The 21,630-nt window shown below is 32.9% G+C and overlaps 2 protein-coding genes across 4 annotated transcripts in view; one reads left to right on the top strand and one right to left on the bottom strand.

Moving 5' to 3' along the window:
- The window catches only part of LOC145293898 (PRA1 family protein 3-like), a 116,143-nt gene extending 108,609 nt beyond the window's left edge, over positions 1–7,534 (bottom strand). The window contains exon 1 of the mRNA XM_080140675.1: positions 7,326–7,534. Coding sequence (XP_079996801.1) covers positions 7,326–7,507 — 182 coding nt within the window. The 5' untranslated portion in view covers positions 7,508–7,534. The remainder of the gene's footprint in view (positions 1–7,325) is intronic.
- The window catches only part of LOC145293897 (NEDD8-activating enzyme E1 catalytic subunit-like), a 195,708-nt gene that overhangs the window by 14,761 nt on the left and 159,317 nt on the right, over positions 1–21,630 (top strand). Inside the window, exon 1 of one of the 3 annotated variants that reach the window (XM_080140673.1) lies at positions 7,805–7,897. The exons of 1 other annotated variant lie outside the window; for it this stretch is intronic. Coding sequence is in view for 1 of the 2 variants with exons in the window: in XM_080140672.1 (XP_079996798.1) it covers positions 8,269–8,315 (47 nt within the window). In the remaining variant the exon portion in view is untranslated. One more of the 3 variants, XM_080140672.1, reaches the window with a different exon arrangement.

The following is a 21,630-nucleotide window of genomic DNA, read 5'->3' as shown; positions in this document are numbered from 1 at the left end:
TTGGCAGCCAAATTTTTGCCCCAAAATTGATTAAAATGCTTGCCGCATGTTTGAATACCAGTTATGTATAAATTTCAAATGTTTAGATCCAAAATTGGCTGAGTAGTTTGCTAGAAACCGCAAAAGTAAAATCTTTTGAACTTTGACCCCTTGGCAGCTCAAATTTTCAACCTAAACCAATTAAAAAGTTTGCCCTATCTCTGAATACCATTTATGTAAAATTTCAAATGTTTAGACCAAAAATTGACTGAGTAATTTGGTAGAGACCGCAGAGGTCAATTTTTTAAAACTTTGATCCTAATTTTGGCCCCCATAACATTTACTTTTTTAGGCTCAAATCAAATTAAAAAGTTTGATCCATATTCAAGTAACCTACATTTAAAATTTGAAGTGTTTAGACCCAAAATTGATGGAGGAGTTTGGAAGAGTTTTCAAAGGTCAAACCATTAAACTTTGACCCCTTGACAGCCAAATTTCTGGTTGAAAACCAATTAAAAAGATTTTCCCAAATCTCAATACTCCTTATGTCAAATCTCGAGTGTCTAGACAGAAAATTGACAGAGTTATTTGGTAGAGGAATGTATACAGACACACAGACACTTTCACTTTTATAGATATACAGATTTTTGAAGACCATTTTAAGGTTAATTGCATCACCCAATTGTAAAATACATTTAAAAATATTTTAATTCGTGCAGATTTTAGATTATTAGTATTTTCATCAAGTTGTATGTTTTCCGTTTGGATTCTCTTCCCATCTTTAACAGAGCATTTGGCAAAAACCAAGCTTCATTCCAATATCTATAGAGAAGTTATGTACGATCTACAAGAGTCAACTAAATTGCCATACAACTTGGTCATCCATGTGTGTGTGTGTGTGTGCGTTTAGTCAGAATTCTTTCATTTAAGAAAACATGTATTTTTGAAAGTAATTTGAAGGGTTCATGTAATGCATATTTATAAAACTACCTTGTATTGAAGACTTGAAAAAAATATAGGCTTTAAGTTCATTTCACCAACATGTAAACTTGTTTAATATATATTTCCCCAAAACCTCTGGCCTTGATGGAGGGGAGACTAAAACTTGCTGCAATGGTTTCAAATGATCTAAAATAACAGCAAGGGAAGACTTGATTCCAAATATTTCTCATGTGTTATATCTATCCACTTTTGGAAATAGGGTACAATTACAATATCTCCTGTATCAAGTAATCCTTATACACTGAAATTTACTTTATATATGAAAAACAAAGAGGAGAGAGATAACACATGAGAAATATTTAGAATCAAGAAGTCTCTTGCTGTTATTTCAAATCATTTGAAATCATAGCAGCAAGTTTTAGTCTCCCCTCCATCAAGGCCAGAAACTGAGGAAATATCAGATATTTTGTAATTCATATGCAAAATTAGGAAAATAGAAGACTATGATTGAAACATTTTATGGCTGTAAAAAGTGCCAAAAAATAGGCTCTGGATGATAGATGAGCCCCTTAATGTGCGAATTTAAGAGCAAATGTCACATAGCCACTACACAATTCAGGTTATTAGCTTTCTGACGAGCCTTCATTTGTTAAATTCTGATCAATAGTCGCTGATATTTAAAACTTATAAAATTGCCAAAAAAGGTGGTGTGTGCGTGTGTGTATATATATATAATATATAGGTATAACTACTTAATTAACTCACATAAAATTAATATATGAAAGTATAGATTTATGCGTAAACTTTAAGTATTTACTTCAAAGGTGCTCAATACGTAGGTAGAGCTAGTTAGTACATTATAAAATGTATATGGCGATTAAGCTACACTGAATATTCCGCGTTTCATCCACTCTAGGACTCTTCAGGCTTATGCGCATAAGCTTGAAGAGTCCTAGAGTGGATGAAACGCGGAATATTCAGTGTAGCTTAATCGCCATATACATTTTATAACATACTAATATATAGGTATACATATATATATATAAAAATAATCGTAGTTAAATTGAATATTGAAATACTCATATCTTTGGATCTATGGGGTGAAACTATATGAAAATTTGCAGGCTTTTTGACGATTTTATAATATTATTCTATAGTTAAAATTTTATGACAATTGGTAAAAAGAACCTATATTTCCAAACCAATAAAATATGCCCAAAATTTTCCTATTATTGAATAATTTGTTGTTAACCCTTCAAACTTGCTTTAATTCAATAACATGTTTAAAATTATTTATTTGTTCGAAAAAAACAAAAAAAAAAAAAAAAAACTATTTTATAAAAATCCAATGTTGCTTTCATTACAATATTATATTTTCTTACGGAAACTTTTCAATGAATGTTTTTACAATTATATTTTGATAAATTTTTATACAGTAAATGTTTTTGTTTTCATTTCCCGTTTTCAGTAATTTATTCACTTTTTTCCATAGTTCTTTCCGAAAGTTCATTTTTATTTTCTTATTTATTTCATGCTTCGGCCATAGTTTAAAATAATGGTGTCTCCGTCTCCCTTACATTTTCACAGCAGGTGCGTGAAATAAAATGGCGTCTCCAATTTCGGCAATAAAGTGTAGAAGCACCGTATTTAAAAAAAATTTTTTGGTAATTGTTTTCTGAAATATTACATTTTTTTTCAATCACGCGGACAGTTTTTTTTGTATTTTTTGTTTGTAAATCGTTGCATTGGAGATATAGCAGAGAAGCCAATAAATGAAAAAAGAGGTAAAAAAAAAAAAAAAAAAAGTCAAATATAACTGTAGTAGAACCCCGGGATACGGCATTAACAATTAATAACAAAATATAGTACAGTATATAATACACATGTATATAATCAAATTCAAATAACATTTGAAATAACACTGTAAGACGGGGCAAATGTAACCAGATGCCAGAAAAACATCGTATTCCACATTGTAACCTGGAAAACCGGTATCCAGGGTTTTTTACTGGGGTTTGTATTACTGTACACAGATTCGAAAAAGTTGTCAAAAAACAAATATATAACAAATAAATGTTATCAAAGGCAAGGTAAGTTACTTTTCTACCTAACTGGATATATTTTTTGTGTTTTTATTCAATGTAACATGTTTATTCAGCTCGAAAAACATACAGTGTTTACCGATGTATTGGAAAATTCAAGATGGCGCCTGACTCTCTTTAACACGGTAAGTTTGGGAAACGGTGTTATAAATAAAAAAAACTAGACAAAATACTGTTAAAAATCCACCGAATATATGTCAACCTATGTCACGGTAACATATATTGAGCGAGTTTTTAACAGTATTTTGTCTAGTTTTTTTTATTTATAACACTTTTTCCAAACTTACCGTGTTAAAGAGAGAGTCAGGCGCCATCTTGAATTTTCCAATAGATCGGTAAACACTGTATGCTTTTCGAGCTGAATAAACATGTTATATTGAATAAAAACACGAAAAATATATTCAGTTTGGTAGAAAAGTAACTTATTTTGCCTTTGATAACATTTATTTGTTATATATTTGTTTTTTGACAACTTTTTCGAATCTATGTGTTCAGTAATACAAACCACTTTTTTGTTATTTATTTCTAACTTCGGCCATAATTTAAAATACCGATTTCTCTCTTGAATTTTAACGACAAGTGCGCGAAATAAAATGGCGTCTCCAGTTTCGGCGATAAAGTGTAGAAAGCACCGTCACCGATCTATAAGTACCAAGTAATATTTAAAAAAAACAAACGGTCAATTTTTACGACGTGCCCCCACCCCAGCCCAGCGTATTATAAACACCCCAACCTCCCCATGTTAAGAACGGCTTTCGGAATACCCCCCCCCACAACTTCCCCATGTTAAAAACAGCTTCGAGGTTGGGGGTGTTTATTCCGAAAGCCGTTCTTAACATGGGGAGGTTGGGGTGCTTATAATACGCTGGAGTCTGGACCCTGGGGAACGTCGTAAAAATTGACCAAACAAACAAACTTATTTCTTATAATGGAAATAGACTAAGAGTTCTCCCTTTAGACAAGTCTGAGATTGCCACGTTGTCTGTTATTACGATCGTGAAATTACCGATCAGTCTAGAACCAAATGAAAATTTTCGGATTTCCTTTTCATCATTAAACAAAAAGAAAAGAAAGTTAAAAAAAAAAGAAAGAAAAAAAAAAAGGAAGGTTGTTTCAAATTGAAAACAACAGCAACTTCTAATTTACAACTTTAAAGGTAAAGTTAAAACTAAAGGTATCATCGCACTATGAGAAACGTGAGGAAGGCATGCCAAGAACTTTGAGGGACTGCTACTTTTTAAGGATACTTTTTGTTCTGTTCAAAGTTTGAAAAAGAAACGGAGATACTTATGCAGTTTACAGACCATGCCATTTTTTAAGATACGATTTAAAATAAATCCATTTTTTTTTATGGTATCTTGTCTCGTTAGATGAAAGTACAGAATAGTTTAAAAAAAAAAAAAAAAAAAAGGCATCTCCCTTACTATTGTTAAGAATGGGTTTCTAAATAACGTTATTTCAGCGCAGTCCGTATCCTGCATAATTACCGAAATGAACATCAACATCACATGCTTTCCAATATTCTCCATTATCTAAAAGAAGCATAAAGAATAATTACTTATTTTATTTTTTCAGAATAGTGTCTCCCTTGAGATTTTTTTTTTTTTTTCCGCTTGGGAAGGATACTAGAAATTTCTGGCTGGAATTACAGTAACCGGAACCAAAAATAACTACCAGCGAATTTGAAAATTTGATGATCACTTTCGCATGTCGAAGTTTAACACGTTTCTTATTTTCATTATTATATTATAAAGATGGCGGTACCGGTGATCGTGGGAAATTCGAAAGCAATTCATGGGCAGAATAAAGGGGCATTTTTTTTTTTTTTTTATGTAATCACACCAGTCTTCAAACCGTTTCTTTCGATACTTTTTTCCGGGGGAGGGGGAGGGCTTTAAAAACGAATATGTTTTATTTCTTTTAGCGTTAGGGTTCCCAGGACGCTCGGAAAAACAAAAAACAAACAAACTATAAAGCCATCCGATTTTAGACGAGTGCTATTCCATAAAATTACCAATTAACGTTTAAAGGCAAAAGTAGAGTATTATGGTGCGTGTACGACGGTTGGGAACCAAAGATACGCAATATTTCTCAAAAGATTCTATATTCTAAAAACGAACTGATTCTTCTAAAAAGATAGTGGAAATAATTGGTTGAAAAATTACTGATCCGCGCTATTTTTTAAAATCGTATTTCCACGTTTAATTAAAGTTTTATGACATGTTTTCTTACAATTGTAAGGTTAAAGTACAGAATAGGTACAAAACACCCCCCCTCCCCATGTTAAGAATGGCTTTTTAAATAACCTTATTATTTCAGCACGGATTATGAGTACCAAATTAATTATATAGCCAAGTATTTAATATTATCATTTTTAAGTGATGCAGAAGAATAGGTGACACAAAGTCCGCAGCAAAGTGTCAGATAAATTTTTTTTTTCTAATTAAGTATGATGCGATTTTTGTATTTGACACCATCTGCTGCCGACTTCGAGTCGCCTTTTCCTCTGCATACTGCATCATCACTCATTATTGTACTAAAACATGGTTTCAATAAATAAATAAATAAATAAATAAAATAAATAACTTGTTTGTGAGCAATGCTGAAACCTTGTGGAATCGATTTCTGTAAATAGGTTTAATTTTCGGTCAATCATAAAAAATTTAGCAAATAATATTGGGTATTATTAATCAATCAGTTCAATTGAAGATAAATACAGAGACTCCAAATCTGAGATTTTTGTAGTTTTGTTTATAAAATCACCACCACGGTATATGTTTTATATTTTCTAGTTTAGAGCGAGTTGCGAGAGTCTAAAAGGTGTCAGCCTCATGTTCGTCATTTTTATTGTTTTAACTTAAGCACCCGGCACTACGGGTTTGTATTACTGTACACAGATTCGAAAAAGTTGTCAAAAAACAAATATATAACAAATAAATGTTATCAAAAGCAAGATAAGTTACTTTTCTACCAAACTGGATATATTTTTCGTGTTTTTATTCAATGTAACATGTTTATTCAGCTCGAAAAACACAGTGTTTACCGATGTATTGGAAAATTCAAGATGGCGTCTGATTCTCTCTTTAACACGGTAAGTTTGGAAAAAGGTGTTATAAATAAAAACCCAGATAAAATACTGTTAAAAACTCGCTCAATATATGTTACCGTGACATAGGTTGACATATATTCGGCGGGTTTTTAATAGTATTTTGTATAGTTTTTTTTATTTATAACACTTTTTCCCAAACTTACCGTGTTAAAGAATCAGACGCCATCTTGAATTTTCCAATACATCGGTAAACACTATGTTTTTCGAGCTGAATAAATATGTTACATTGAATAAAAACACGAAAAATATATTCAGTTTGGTAGAAAAGTAACTTATCTTGCCTTTGATAACATTTATTTGTTATATATTTGTTTTTTGACAACTTTTTCGAATCTATGTGTTCAGTAATACAAACCCGAATATTAATAACTTATCTTGCCTTTGGTAACATTTGTTACATATTCGTTTCTTAACTACTTTTTCGGTTGCCCAATCACTCAGTCTCCAAATCAGTTACTCAGACTTAGGGTTAGTGGTATTTTTTTTAGTACTTGTGTAATTTACGGACCATACTGAAAGAATAAAATTTAGAAAGCCACGCTTATTGCTTAACATGTGGAGAGGGGCTTTGTTAACTATTCTGTGCTTTCATCTAACAAGTTGAAAAAACATACCATCCAAATTAAATTTAACTTGAAAATTCTAAAGAAAAAAAAATAGCACGGTCTGTAAACTACACAAGTATCACCCCCCCCCCAGTTTTTCAGGATCTTAATACATAATCGTCTAAAATGATGGTAGGTGAGAATAGTAGTCCAATTGGATCAAATTTTTAATCTTCATCAATAAAATTTGGAAACATAAAAATAACTTATTTTTATTTTAAATATCTTAGTCAAAAGTTCGTCTAAATCTTTTTTTTTTTTTTTTTCATCAACATAAAATATTGATAATCTGCTTTTCGTGTTATCAATGATTACAGCAGACATTTCCGCTCGGTGCTCTCATCTTCGGCTCTAGTTAAGTTTCCTTCCTCAGAAAAAATAAAAAAAAGAGAGAGAAGAAACATCACGAAAACTGGCGATGTAGTACAGACGAAAAAAAAAAAAAGTAATTGGCCAGCATCTTTTTTCTTTTCCTTTCTTCCTTCAGATTTCTTTTGCTTCTCTCTCTCTCTCTCTCTCTCTCTCTCTCCACAGACACACGTATCAACTTAAAAAAAAACACCACAATAATAACGGTGTAGTCCTTACCCAATAATCAAAAATACAAATAAAGCTGTAATGAAGTAATTGGTCTGGTAATATAGAAGGTTATGTAACACCCGTTTTGTCCACTTGTCAGCTTCTGCCATGTTTGGAATCTGGAAACGAGCCGATTCCATTAAAAAATCGCCGATCGGCCGAAGTGGAGCTAGCTGAACGTCCGCCATCATATCGCCAGGAATTATTATTATTATTATTGTTGTTGATTATTATTATTATTATTACTATGATTGCAAGGCCGCTTAAGTAGCTGCAATAACCCTAACTTTCTGATGAAATTTCCTCTCTCTACTTGTTTCATAATAAGTCAACACGCTGGAAATTATATATATTTATTGGTTTACGTATTATTTATTTTTTACAGTAATTTGATACAAACTTATTAGAGTTTCTTTTAGTAAGTAGATTTCAAGGTTTTAAGCGACGCCGGAAGTTGGATTTTGCTTTTCCTTCTGTTTTTCGAATCAATCACGTTTTTAGCTTTTTTTTTTTAATCCCACAAAAAAAGGAATTATTTGTTTATTATTGATATATATATATATATATCTGTATATAAAAAAAGTAAGCATGAATTTATTCCCCTCCTCTTTCTTGTGCTTATTTCTTCTTCCTTCTCCGCTGTTGTTGTTGTTGTCAGTATTGCAATCTGCAACCGGCATTTTATTCGTTCGTCTTCATATTTGACAGAACGTAACATTAACAATAATACAACCGAATAAGTTCACCATTTCTAGTCCCCACTGTTGCTGTGTACAAGACAAAGGAAAGCAAAACTTATAAATGGCTTGTTAAGTTTTAAAAAAAAAAAAATCAAAAAAAAAAAAAAGGCAAATACACTTAACAATTTAATTTGTTTAATTATTTGATCAAGAAGACTTAAAAAAAAAAAAAACCAACACATCGCATTTGTCGTTTTTAAGCCACCACTCTTATGTTATCTAATCAAGGAGGCACTACCTGCAAATGGTCTTTGTCAAGGTTGGTGTCATAATTTTTATAAGTACACCCAGGCTTCTTTGCTTGCTTTTATTCTTGTGTTTATTTGTCTTATGTTATTTTAGCTACCACCTTGGTTTCTCTTGTGCATACCATCGATTTTTAAACGTGGTGTAGTATTTATTAGCGAGTCTTTAATTTCGCATCAATTTTCAGTTCACCCGGGATGAGTGTTTGTCATCAACACAATTGATGGTACTTACGCAGAATACGGACTGTTTAAATGATAACCTTATTAGAAACCCATTATTAGACATAGGCGACGGAGTTTGTAACTATTCTGTAATTGTACCACTACCTATTTACTATGCCTCCCCACGGGACAGAGTTAGACACCAGGATCGTTTTTTAACGTGGAGAAAAGGTACAAAAATAAGAATTGTCTCAGTCGTGAAGGATTTCTCCTTCACCGAAAGAGAACAAGAAATAGAAGTGCAGCAGCATCTGAAGAACAGATACTACACTTTGATCTTGTCCCGAAGGCCAAGCAATAATTTTACATAATGTAATAAACAAAAGATATCGTAAAAATGGAATTTAACTTGAAAATCATATAAAAAAAAAAACGGTGCCGAAATTGGAGACTCCATTTTATTTCACGCACCTGCTGTTCAAATCTAGGGGAGAAATCATCTTATAAACTATGGCCGAAGCATAAGCATGAAATAAATAACAAAAAAATTGGTATTATTATACAAACACCGTGACAGGGTTAGGGGTTAGGGTTAGGGTTAATTCGCTGTCACGGTGTTTGTATAAATTTACCAAAAAATTAAACTGGGGAACGATTGCTTACGCAAACTTTTCAATAAATCAATTATATTTTGATTCCCAGTTAAAAAAAAACAACAAAACAACCCACCTCCCCGTTAAAAAAAAACAATCATTTAAATTTGTTGTTGACCCTTCAAAGTTGCTTTAATTCAAATAAATGTATAAAATTATTTATTTGTTCGAAAGAAAAAAAAGAAAAACAAAAATAAACAAAAAAAAACTATTATAAAAATCACATGTTGCTTTAATTACAAAATTGTTTTAAATTTTTTTTTTTTTACGCAAACTTTTCAATAAATGTTTTTACAATTATATTTTGATAAATTTTTATATACAACAAATGTTTTGGGTTTTCAAATGGCGCTCGCTCGCCCAGTTTAAACCATTATGAATGTCATTTCATTTTCTGTTAAAAAAAAATGTTCCATGAAAAACTTTCCCGTTCTCATTAATTAACCCGAAACAGGGTTTGTATTACTGTACACATAGATTCGAAAAAGTTGTCAAAAAACAAATATATAACAAATAAATGTCATCAAAAGCAAGATAAGTTACTTTTCTACCAAACTGGATATATTTTTCGTGTTTTTATTCAATGTAACATGTTTATTCAGCTCGAAAAACACAGTGTTTACCGATGTATTGGAAAATTCAAGATGGCGTCTGATTCTCTCTTTAACACGGTAAGTTTGGGAAAAGGTTATAAATAAAAACCCAGATAAAATACTGTTAAAAACTCGCTCAATATATGTTACCGTGACATAGGTTGACATATATTCGGCGGGTTTTTAATAGTATTTTGTATAGTTTTTTATTTATAACACCTTTTCCCAAACTTACCGTGTTAAAGAGGGAGTCAGACGCCATCTTGAATTTTCCAATACATACATCGGTAAACACTGTATGTTTTTCGAGCTGAATAAATGTTACATTGAATAAAAACACGAAAAATATATCCGGTTTGGTAGAAAAGTAACTCATCTTGCCTTTGATATCATTTGTTATATATTTGTTTTCTGACAATTTTTTCGAATCTGTGTACAGTAATACAAACCCCGGAAGGGGTTCGGAAGTTTAATTTTATTTATTTCATGCTTCGGCCATAGTTTAATGATTTCTCCCCTAAATTTGGACAGCAGGTGCGTTAAATAAAATGGCGTCTCCAATTTCGGCAATAAAGTGTATAAACACCAAACAAACAAAAAAAAACTATTCTGCATAAGTACCCAATTAATTTATAGAATCACTTGCCTGACGCGTCTGTAAATAGGATGTTTTCATGATTTTGTTCTCGGACATTCGAAAACCTGATAAACCCACTTGATTGGAGTGATTATATACAATTATCGTTTTATTTTTTATTTATTTTTTTTTTAACATTGTTCTTGATATCAGACCTATTGTTGATATTTATGCATTTTATGGTAAATGTTGGTACTAGTGCACTAGTGATCTGGACGTAAATAACGTTATTTAAAAAAGGGTGTTTTGTACTTATTCTATATTTCAACCTTACAATTGAATAAAAAAAAAAAAAAAAAAAAAAAACATATCATAAAACTTTAAACTTGAAAATACGATTCTTAGAACTGCAACTGCACGCCAGTGGAACTGGAACTCTCTGCCGCTTGCCTGTTTCCCACCTGACTACAACTTGGACATCTTCAAGTCCAACATAAATAAACTCCTGACAAACCGCCCCCTTAAGTAAGACACTATCAACACCCCCAATACTAATGATTACTACAAAACTATCTCATTGATTACTGTACACGCAATAACCCTTATCCCTGAGTGGCCTTCGGGCCTTGATAAATGGTACCCCCTCCCCCCATGTAAAAAAAAAAAAAAAAAAAAAAAAAAATAGCGCGGATCGGATCACTCTGTGCACTAGCACCTAAATGTTTACGTTAGGTTCCTATAATCATATTGCTGGAAAACAAAAATTTAACAGGGTCCGGTAGCATTAACCCGTCGCAGAAACGGATGTGAAATTGGTACAATTTGTACCTTTCTGAAAAATAAAACTTTTGGGTTCGTTTTACTGCACACATAGATTTGAAAAAGTTGTCAAACAAATATATAACAAATAAACGTTATCAAAGGCAAGATAAATTATTTTTCTACTTAACTGGATACTTTTTAGTGTTTTTATTCAATGTAACATGTTTATTTAGCTCGAAAAACAGTGTTTACCGATTGGGAAATTAAAAATGGCGCCGCGCCGCGCGCCGGACTCTCTCTTTGACACGGTAAGTTTAGGAAAAGGAGTTATATAAATAAAAAAAAAAAAAAAAAAAAAAAAAAACGGGTTTGTATTACTGTACACATAGATTCGAAAAAGTTGTCAAAAACAAAACAAATATATAACAAATAAATGTTATCAAAAGCAAGATAAATTACTTTTCTACCAAACTGGATACATTTTTCGTGTTTTTATTCAATGTAACGTGTTTATTCAGCTCGAAAACCATAGTGTTTACCGATGTATTGGAAAATTCAAGATGGCGTCTGACTCCCTCTTTAACACGTAAGTTTGGGAAAAGGTGTTATAAATAAAAACCCAGATAAAATACTGTTAAAAACTCGCTCAATATATGTTACCGTGACATAGGTTGACAAATATTCGGCGGGTTTTTAATAGTATTTTTCTAGCTTTTTTATTTATAACACCTTTTCCCAAACTTACCGTGTTAAAGAGGGAGTCAGACGCCATCTTGAATTTTCCAATACATCGGTAAACACTATGTTTTTCGAGCTGAATAAACATGTTACATTGAATAAAAACACGAAAAATATATCCAGTTTGGTAAAGTAACTTATCTTGCCTTTGATATCATTTATTTGTTATATATTTGTTTTTTGACAACTTTTTCGAATCTATACAAACTCAAAAAACTATACAAAATACTGTTAGAAACTCGCACAATATGTTACCGTGACAGGCTGACATATATTCGGCGAGTCTCTAACAGTATTTTGCCTTTTTTTTTTTTTTTTTATTTATAACTCCTTTTCCCAAACTTACTGTGTCAAAGAGAGTCGGGCGCCATTTAAAATTTCCCAATATATCTGTAAACACTGTATGTTTTTCGAGCTGAATAAACATATTACATTAAATAAAAACACTAAAAAGTATCCAGTTAGGTAGAAAAGTAACTTATCTTGCCTTTGACATTTATTTGTTTTTTGACAACTTTTTCGAATCTGTGTATAGTAATACAAACACGGTTGGATTAATAGTTTACCAAAGTTAATGAGGTGCTTATGTAGAACAATGGATTTTGATACAAACTCATTTCAGGGAAAATCGCGGTAAACATGTCCAATAGCTGACCCTAATTGGGTTGCCAAATCTTTTGGGAAAAAAAAGCCAAATTGATAATTGTAGCCAAATTTTTACAAACAAAAAAGCCAAATATATAAACAATTACACGTACTTTTTTTTTTTTTTTTTTTTTGCGTGCTTGTTTTGGTGATGTTTTAAACCGACGCATTTCAAGAGTTTATATTTTTGCGTCTTTTTATTGCGAGTTTGGTACTTCTACAGTTTATCGCCGAAAATGGAGACGCCATTTTTTTTTTTTTTGCGGGCACTTGTTATAATCATAGGGAGAAATCAGTATTTTAAATTATGACCGAAACGTCGTTTCATGAAAAACTTTCCCGTGTTCATTAATTAAATTGAAACATTTCCAATTAAACAATTACGGATATATCTGCTGTAGTGCTGTCTGTGGTGTGCCTGGTGTGGCGTGCTCACTTTCTTTATTTACTTTTTTTCATAGTTCTTTCCGGAAGTAATTAATGTTGAGTTCATTTTTTTTTTTTTTTCATACTTCGCCCATAGTTCAAAATAATGATTTCTCCTTCTGATTTTAATGACAGGTGCCCGAAAAAAATGGTGTCGCGATTTTCGGCGATAAACTGTAGAAGTACTACTGCGATTTTTTTTTGGGTGGGGGATACGAAGTTTATTTGAAAAATATTTTGCATCAATTATTTTATTTAAAAATTTTTTTCTGAAAAATAGCAAAATACGGAACTATTGCTAAATGATGTGTGACAACCGATTCATGCAGAATGAAGGAATAACGGTCTCACAACTGCGAAAAGCTGTCTGACAATTTAGAAATGCTTCAATGACTTGCCAAGCGTCGGTTAAATAGCCAGTTTCTAAAACATGTGAAGTCTGTAATTTACCATGCAGATTGCAACACAGTTCGCAGTCCATTGGTGGATAGAGATAGTCATGTAAAAAAAGAGATATCGTCAGTCAATACGGACGAACATGATCGTGTAGGTACGTGTAAAATGAATAGCCGATGCTCAAAATGTATGAACATTTGGCACTTCTGCATAACAACATGAGATGACAGACGAGTTATCGACCTTGTTTGAATGAGAAGAAGCGCCATCTATCGGCGCTTCTGTCAAGTCAAAATATAAACTAGTCTCCGAGAACGCAAAAATATATAATAACGAAATAACACAAAAACATATGAAAAACAAAACATTTAATGTATAAAAGAAAACTAAAAGTACACGCATTCGTCTCGTTTTCCTACAGAAGTGCCGAACATTTAGACCCCTCCCTTAAAAATTCACCAAAAATCAGGAAATTAACCAATTTTAATGAAATTTTCAGTGTTTATCAAATCACGATCACACAATATCATGAACCCATTTTTATTTGAATCTTAATGGAAATGTATTTTGTTTAAACAAAACTATTTTTCAATTATAAAAAACTGAATGAATTTATTTTTCTCTTTTATGAAAATAAAGCTTCATAAATTGTAACAATAAAAAAGGGGTACTCATGCAGAGAGTGGTCCGTGCTGAAATAACGTTATTTAAAAAGTCATTCTTAACATGGGGGGAGGGGAGTGTGTTTTGTACCTATTCTGTACTTTAACTTTACAATTGAATAAAAAAACATAAGACTTCAAACGTGGAAATACGATTTAAAAAATAGCGCGGATTACTCTGCATTAGCAAAAAAAAAAAAAAAAAAAAAAAAATTTCAGCAACATTACGAAAAAAGCCCCTAAAGTCCGTATTAATGAATAAGAAAAATTAATGTCTCTAACTACTGATGTTATCATTGAATTAAACATTGTTTATTTAATATTTTCATACACATAAAAACTACAATTGCAAAAAAATTTTTTTTTGTTAGATTACATGTTTCGCGATGTAAGATTTTAATATTTTCCTTGCTTGAATGAATGTGAAACTTTCGGTGTAACATAATTTTTATATAATCTTGAAAAATTTGTTTTTAATTTAAAAGCAGAAACACAGAACCATTAAAAAAAATGGTAAAAAATTATACAAACGTTCACGATAAGAATGTATGGCTGTGGGGGGGGCTACCTCACTTCACCTGCCTGACGTCATTTTCAGACAGCCTTTTGACTTTGACATTTTTGGGCTTACGTACAATCCACACTTAGATGGCTTCATTTGTTTTTGCTTAAGTGAAGCTAGAATACCTCGCTTTTGGGAGCTAATTAAGCTTTCCTTTTTTGTTTTTTGTGCAAAGTATTTATTTTTTTAATTCAATATCTTAGGACTTTACTAATTCTTTGAAATAGACCCAGAAAACTAATATTTATCTTAAAGGATTTTTACAATGAATTTATAGTACTAATGCACTTATTGATCCGTGCTGAAATAATGTTATTTAGAGAACCATTCTTAATATGGAGAGGGTGTTGTAAGGTTTTGAAGAGTTTAATATAAGAACAGAACAGAAATATGAAATACAACAGGATTTATTGACTCCCTCTTACATCCCGTGTAGGGCTCGATTACATTACATTTTTTGTCCCTCGTTCCAAAAGAGTTCAATAAGAGGAAAGAGGGTTAACAGTCCAAGGGAGGTAATTCCGATTATTCCACATCCCGCTTTCAAGTCCCAAATTCATAGTGAAAGTTTCTCTGGTGGTTGAACTTTTCTACCACTCTTTGTATATTTTACTTTGGGACTTTGAGTTAAAGGATTGGATATCCTCGTGTACAGTTGACTGCACATCTGTCTGGTTAGTTTGTCCCATTAAATTATTGTAGCTGCACTCAGGAATGTCTCTGGATGCATTTGGTAAGGCAGACAATTCTGTCGGTGCAGCTATTTGAGGAAAATCAATGTGCTCATTTCTTTTTTGAAGATGGTTTCTGTATCTACGAAACAATCCTGAGTCCGTTTCAACCAGGACTGATCTTTGAGTAACAGTATCTACCACTTTGGCTGGGCTCGTTTTGGGTGTTTTCACCCAAACTGCCTGTCCTTGGGTGACAGGGGTTTGTTCTCTAGTTCTATGACGTTTATCAAAATACAACTTTTGTTTCATTTTGACCCGAGCGTCTGCTTCTTTGAATTTTTCGACACTTTGTTGATAATTTTCATTTTGGTTAGGAAATGCTGGAATGCGAGTCCTGAGTTTCCTATTCAGAAACAATTCTGCAGGGCTTTGACCATGCTGTAGTGGAGTAGTACGGTAATTAAGTAAAGCAATGTAAGGATCCTTTGACTTTTTAAAAAGATATTTGACTGTCTGAACAGCACGTTCTGCTTCACCATTGCCATGAGGATGGTGTGGGCTGCTGGTAAGGTGAATAAAACCATAGATTTTTGCAAACTCCAGGAAATCTTTACATATAAATTAAGGGCCATTGTCACTTATCATTTCAGGTATACCGTACTTAGCAAATATTGATTTGCAGTGGTTTATGATACAACTTGCATTAATATTTTCCAGATGTGATATTTCTATCCATCTTGAATAATAGTCTATAACTATGAGGTATTTGTGGCCATTCAATTCAAATAAATCTATCGCAACTTTTTGCCAAGGGTAGTCTGGCAACTTGGTTGGTTGTAGGGGTTCTGACAGATATCTTGTTTCTCTTTCACAAATACTATATTTTTCTATTTTCTCCCCTATTTGCTTTGAAAGTCCTGGCCACCAAACATTACTCCGTGCCAATGCTCTACATTTCACTATACCTTGGTGTCCCTCATGAAGACGATCCAAGATGTCTTTTTGAAGATCCGCCGGGATGATTAGCCGGTTCTGATACAGTAAAAGTCCTTGGCAGACTGTAAGGTCTTGCCTTATAAACCAGTAGAGTCTTAGCTGAGGGTCTTGTGTAGCGGTTTCAGGCCAATGGTCCATTTTATAATAGTTCATGACTTCTGCAGATTTTGTCAGTGTTGTTTCACCCTTATTTCTTCCAATCTCCTGTCGGTAACAGATGTTTTGTATAATTGAACGGATGAACATGTCTGTCTCTGTCTCCTGCTCAAATTCATGTTTGGGTGGTAGGCTGTTTGGAGCTCTAGATAGTGTCTGCTGTAATGAGATTTTTCCCAGCGGTATGCATGATTTCATAGATGAATCTCATTAAGTGCATACGGAAACGCTGTATTCTTGGGGTTAGTTCATCAAACCATTTTGTTTTTAATAATGCCAATAATGGCTTGTGATCCGTTTCAATTATAAACTTATGCAGCCCAATCCAAAAGTAGGCAAATTTTTCGCAACACCAATTGACTGCAAGGGCTTCTTTCTCAACCTGAGCATATCTCTGTTCCGTTTCAGTAAGTGCTCTCGATGCATAAAATACAGGTCTCCAATCATTCCCTTGTTTCTGGAGCAGTACTCCTCCCAAGCCATAGGAAGATGCATCAGCCGAAATTTTTGTTGGCTTATCAGCACTATAATGGAGCAGTACCGGTGCAGAACTCAGATTTTTCTTTAGTGTTTTAAATGCAGTTTCCTGAGGCTCATCCAAAATCCATGCATTGTCTTTCCTCAGGAGATCTCCAAGTGGTTTTGTGGTCTCTGCTAAATTTTCAGCAAATTTACCAACATGATTTGCCATCCCTAGCAGTCGTCGCAGTTCAGACATGTTTTGTAGTCTGGTCATGTTCATGATTGCGTTAATCTTCTCTGGGTCTATTTGGATACCTTCTTCTGAAATGAGTTGCCCAATAAATTTAATTTTGCTAACAGAGAATACACATTTATCATTTAATGTTATTCCTGCTGCCTCCATTCTCTCTAGCACTATTTTTAAACACTGGTTATGTTCCTGTTGGCTTCTCCCACTGACAAGAGCATCATCTATGTCACAGATGACTCCTGGTATTCCTGACAAAATGTGTCATTTTGCGGTGAAAAATTTCAGGACCTGAACTTATTCCAAATGATAGGCGCTTAAAGCAATATCTTCCAAATGGCGTAATAAAAGTGGTAAGCTTCTGAGAATCTTCATGCAACATAATTTGATGGAATCCGCTGTTGCAATCCAGTTTACTAAATATCTTGGCTCCATCAAGTTGAGGTAATAACTGGTCTGAAGAAGGTAGTGGGAAATGTTCACGCTTCACACTTTCATTAAGTTTAGTGAAGTCAACACAGTCTGATTTTACCATCCTTTGGAACTACTACAATAGGAGCACACCAATCAGTAGGCATTTCGATTGGGCAGATATCTTCACTTTCTAATCTTTAAAGCTCATCCTGGACTTTTTGTTTCATAGGAAGTGCTAGTCGTCTAGGAGTTGTAATTGAAAAGGTTGAGCATTCTTATCCAAATGTATTTTATAAACATGCTTCAGTTTTCCTAGTCCCGTAAATACTTTTGAAAATTTTTTTTTGTATTGGTGATCTCTGCCTTCTATAGAGTTGATTTTGCTCAACAAGTTCAAAGCTTTAATTGCTGGTCCACCCAACAATGGTTCCATCAAGTCCTTAACGATGTACAACTCTTGCAGTGAATTTTTTTCTCTATAACAAAGTATAGCATCTACTTTTCCAATCACCTTTATCTTGTTCTGACCTGGTCCATATAGTCTTTTATCCATCTGCTTTATTATAGAAGAATTTTTCCTAAAGAACCGGTCCGGCACTACAGTAACATCAGCGCCTGTCCAACCTGAAGTTGACTACTCTGCTGTTCTTCGCGGTGGTGACCTTTATATTGGCTTGCCAGTTAATTTTTCCTTCCTCTTCACCGTTTTTAACGTTTCCCAATGAGATCGACCCTAGGAAGTCATTTTCTTCTTCTGCAACTCCCCTTACTGATTTTGTTCTACATTCTGATGCATGTCCTAGTTTATTACATTTATTGCATGTTGCATGCATCGCTGGGCAGTCATCTCTGCCGTGTGAGGTAAAATACCCACATCGTATGCACTTTCTTTTAGTCATTTTATTATTGTACTGAAAATTCTTTTTTCTGAATACGTGATTTATTTGTGTATCTGGTTCTGCTGAGGATATAGCTTGTGACTGTTGCTTTCAGGTTTCATGTGCTCTACCCATTTGCAGGCATTTATCTAGAGTTAAGGTTTTATCGGCTAAAAATTTTTTCCTTAAAATATTATCCTTCACCCCAACAACAACTTGATCCCTAATTAATCTGTTTGTTAATTGTCCAAAATTGCAACTTTTTGCAAGCTAGCGTAGCACCACTATATAGGTTTCTATATTTTCTTCCGGTTTCTGCTTTCGAAGGTGAAATTTGTATGACTCGTATGCTTCATGTGTTTCTCCAACAAAGAAGTCCTCAAATTTTTGCAAGACTTTTTGAAGATTATTTCGATCCTCCTCTGAATGAAAATGTAACCCTTCAAAAATATCGAAACTTTCTTCACCGATTATAGAAAGGAAAACAGAAGTCTGATATACTGAATCAACCTCATTTGACAATCGACTGGCCACAGAATAATTAAAAAAATTTCGTTTAAGTTTCCTATAATTGTTTGCAACATTTCCTGACAGACATTTTTGCCGGGGGGTGGTATATTGGCGTGAAAATTTCTTTGAGTCATAATTTTATTTTATTTTATTTTTTTGTATTTATTTTTTTTGTAAAAATAAAACAAACTTACTATTTTTCTGACGAAACTTTTTTTTTTTTTTTTGTAACTTACTTCGGTTGTCCGGGTTTGTTTGCTGTTTTGATGTCTTTCTTTTTTTCTTTTATATATAAAATTCTTTTTCTTTTTTTTTTTTTTCTCGATCTCACTTCTGACTCCATGTAAGGTTTTGAAGAGTTTAGTATAAGAACAGAACAAAAAGAGAAATATGAAATAGGACAGGATTTATTGACTCACTCTTACAGCCCGCGTGGGGCTCGATTACATTACATCTTTTTGTCTCTCGTTCCAAAAGAGTTCAATAAGAGGAAAGAGGGTTAACAGTCCAAGGGAGGTAATTCCGATTATTCCACAGGTGTTTTGTACCTATTCTGTACTTTAACCTTACAATTTAATAAAAACGTATCATAAAACTTAAACTTGAAAATGCTATTTTAAAAATAGCGCAGATCAATAAATGCACTAGCACTTAATTTATTTAACTTCAAAATTTAGCTGAATTTGTCAGCTTCCGAATGTCGCCGTGAAAGCATTTTTCATTGTAACTTTTTTTTTTTCCTTTTGGAAATTAACTTTAGGCTTTAATCTTTCAAATACAATTACGCAAACTATTATGATAAACCAGCTTTTAAAACTATGCCCCTCCCCTATCTTTTTTCTGCCATTATTTTCCATACCTCCAGGTATGGGCAAAAATTGTGGAATAAAGATATGGGGGACCTAGTTTTGAAAGCCGATTTATCATAATTTTTATTGTAGGTTTCCGATTACTTTTTCTTTTATTTGAAAGATTAAAGACTAAAGTTAATTTCCAAAAGGAAAAAAAATATTTGTACCCGTGAAAAAAAAAGTTATGAAGAATGTTTTCACGGCGAGCTAACCAATTCAGCTAAATTTTGAAGTTAAATAAAAATCCTTTAAAAGATAAATATTAGTTTTCTGGGTCTATTTCAAAGATAATTAGTTAAGCAAAATCCTAAGATATTGAATTAAATTTAAAAAAAAAAACAACAACAACAAAAAAAACTTATTTGTACAAAAAATAGCTTAATTAGCTCAAAAACCGAGGGATTATACTTTTTGCAAAATCGCAAGTTTTGTAAACGTATTGTACGGAAGCCCAGAATTTCAGCCAGTCGAAAATGTAATTAAAAAGGAGGGAGAGGGCGCTAGTCCCCCCCCCCTCCCAGACATGCATCCGTACATTCTTATCCTGAACGTTTGTATCATTTTTACCATTTTTTAATTTATTTTTCTATGTTCCTGTTAAATTATTTTTTTAATTATTCAAGATTATATAAAAAATTATGTTACGCCGAAAGTTTTACATTCATGTAAGCAAGGAAAATATTAAAATCTTATATAAAAATTATGCAAAACCTGTAAAGTAAAAAAAAAAAAAAAAAAAAAAAAAAAAATTTTTTTTTTTTTTTTTTTTTTTTACTACTGAAAACCATAACTTCAAAGGTATTTTTTGTTTAAATATGAAAGAAATTATTTCTCGCATCCCAATTTACTTCCTATAGAAGCAAAAGAATCCAAATACAAAAGCCATACCTTTCAAATTCAAAATTTATTCAAAAGTAACTGAAATGAAAGTTTATTGGTTCTGGTATAGTCCATTTGCAAAACGGTGGCCAGTTTTGCCTCTATAGCATAGAGCAGGTAGTATGAACTCCTATTTTCAGAGTGTTCTTTGTTCCTCGAAAGGATCCATGTATATTCATGGTGGACTCGGTGGGTTTGTTGGCGCCTATAATTAGGCATAATGCGAGACACATGAGACTCTAGTTGAATTGAGATAAGATCCAATATTTGATAAATAAAACATAAAGAAATGTTCATGAATGCCATCCTGTAATTAGGATAATTTCAGCAATATAAAATTGTCTCTGCTTGTAGAGATGTGATCCTTCGTTCACCAACAGTTTGGTGATACAACATGAAGAAATTGACATAGCTCCCTTCACATGTGGGAGCTGCTGAATTGGAGTCCATCCCTTGCCGAGTTCCTGCTTGGACTAAAAAAATAAAAGCATGATACAAAAAGGGCGCCAAGCAATTCACTTGACTCGTTCAAAATCAACCGACCATCAAACTGCGTGGGCGGCCTAAACAAAAAAGATGACAAATGTAAATGGTATTTCTCACACTGCCAAGGAGGGGGGAAAACAGTAATGGATAATCATTACTTTTTCCCCAATACAAATTAATTAATATGGTCGGATAAATGACAAATAGCAAGTTAATCCAATAAACATAAGTCTTAACTCAAATTTATAATTTTCAATGTTTTAATTCAGTCAAACTTAACTTTAATGTTTGACAATTGAAATTGAGATTCAATAATTATAACTTTAATTCAGTTAAAACTTCTTAATATTAATGTGTGTGCCACTGTCTGCTGTCAATTTCCAGTTTAAACTTCAATAATTAGCTAATTTTCACTTTGTAGAATGATCTGCGGAGCTTCATCCTTACAATTAGAACACAGCCACTTCCCCAAGTTAATCTTGCTGATTAACTCCTACACAGCTGAAATGGTACCGGCTGTCACAGGAATCGCAGCACACCATGTGTGATGTTCCATCATTAGGAACTGAACAGGTTGGACAGAAAAAGGGACCTCCT

Source organism: Euprymna scolopes, chromosome 15 (assembly GCF_053919585.1).
Source record: "Euprymna scolopes isolate OS-2025 chromosome 15, ASM5391958v1, whole genome shotgun sequence".
Classification (NCBI taxonomy): Eukaryota; Metazoa; Mollusca; class Cephalopoda; order Sepiida; family Sepiolidae; genus Euprymna; species Euprymna scolopes.
Note: the sequence above shows the minus strand (reverse complement) of the source record. Positions and strands in the feature narration are given on the sequence as shown.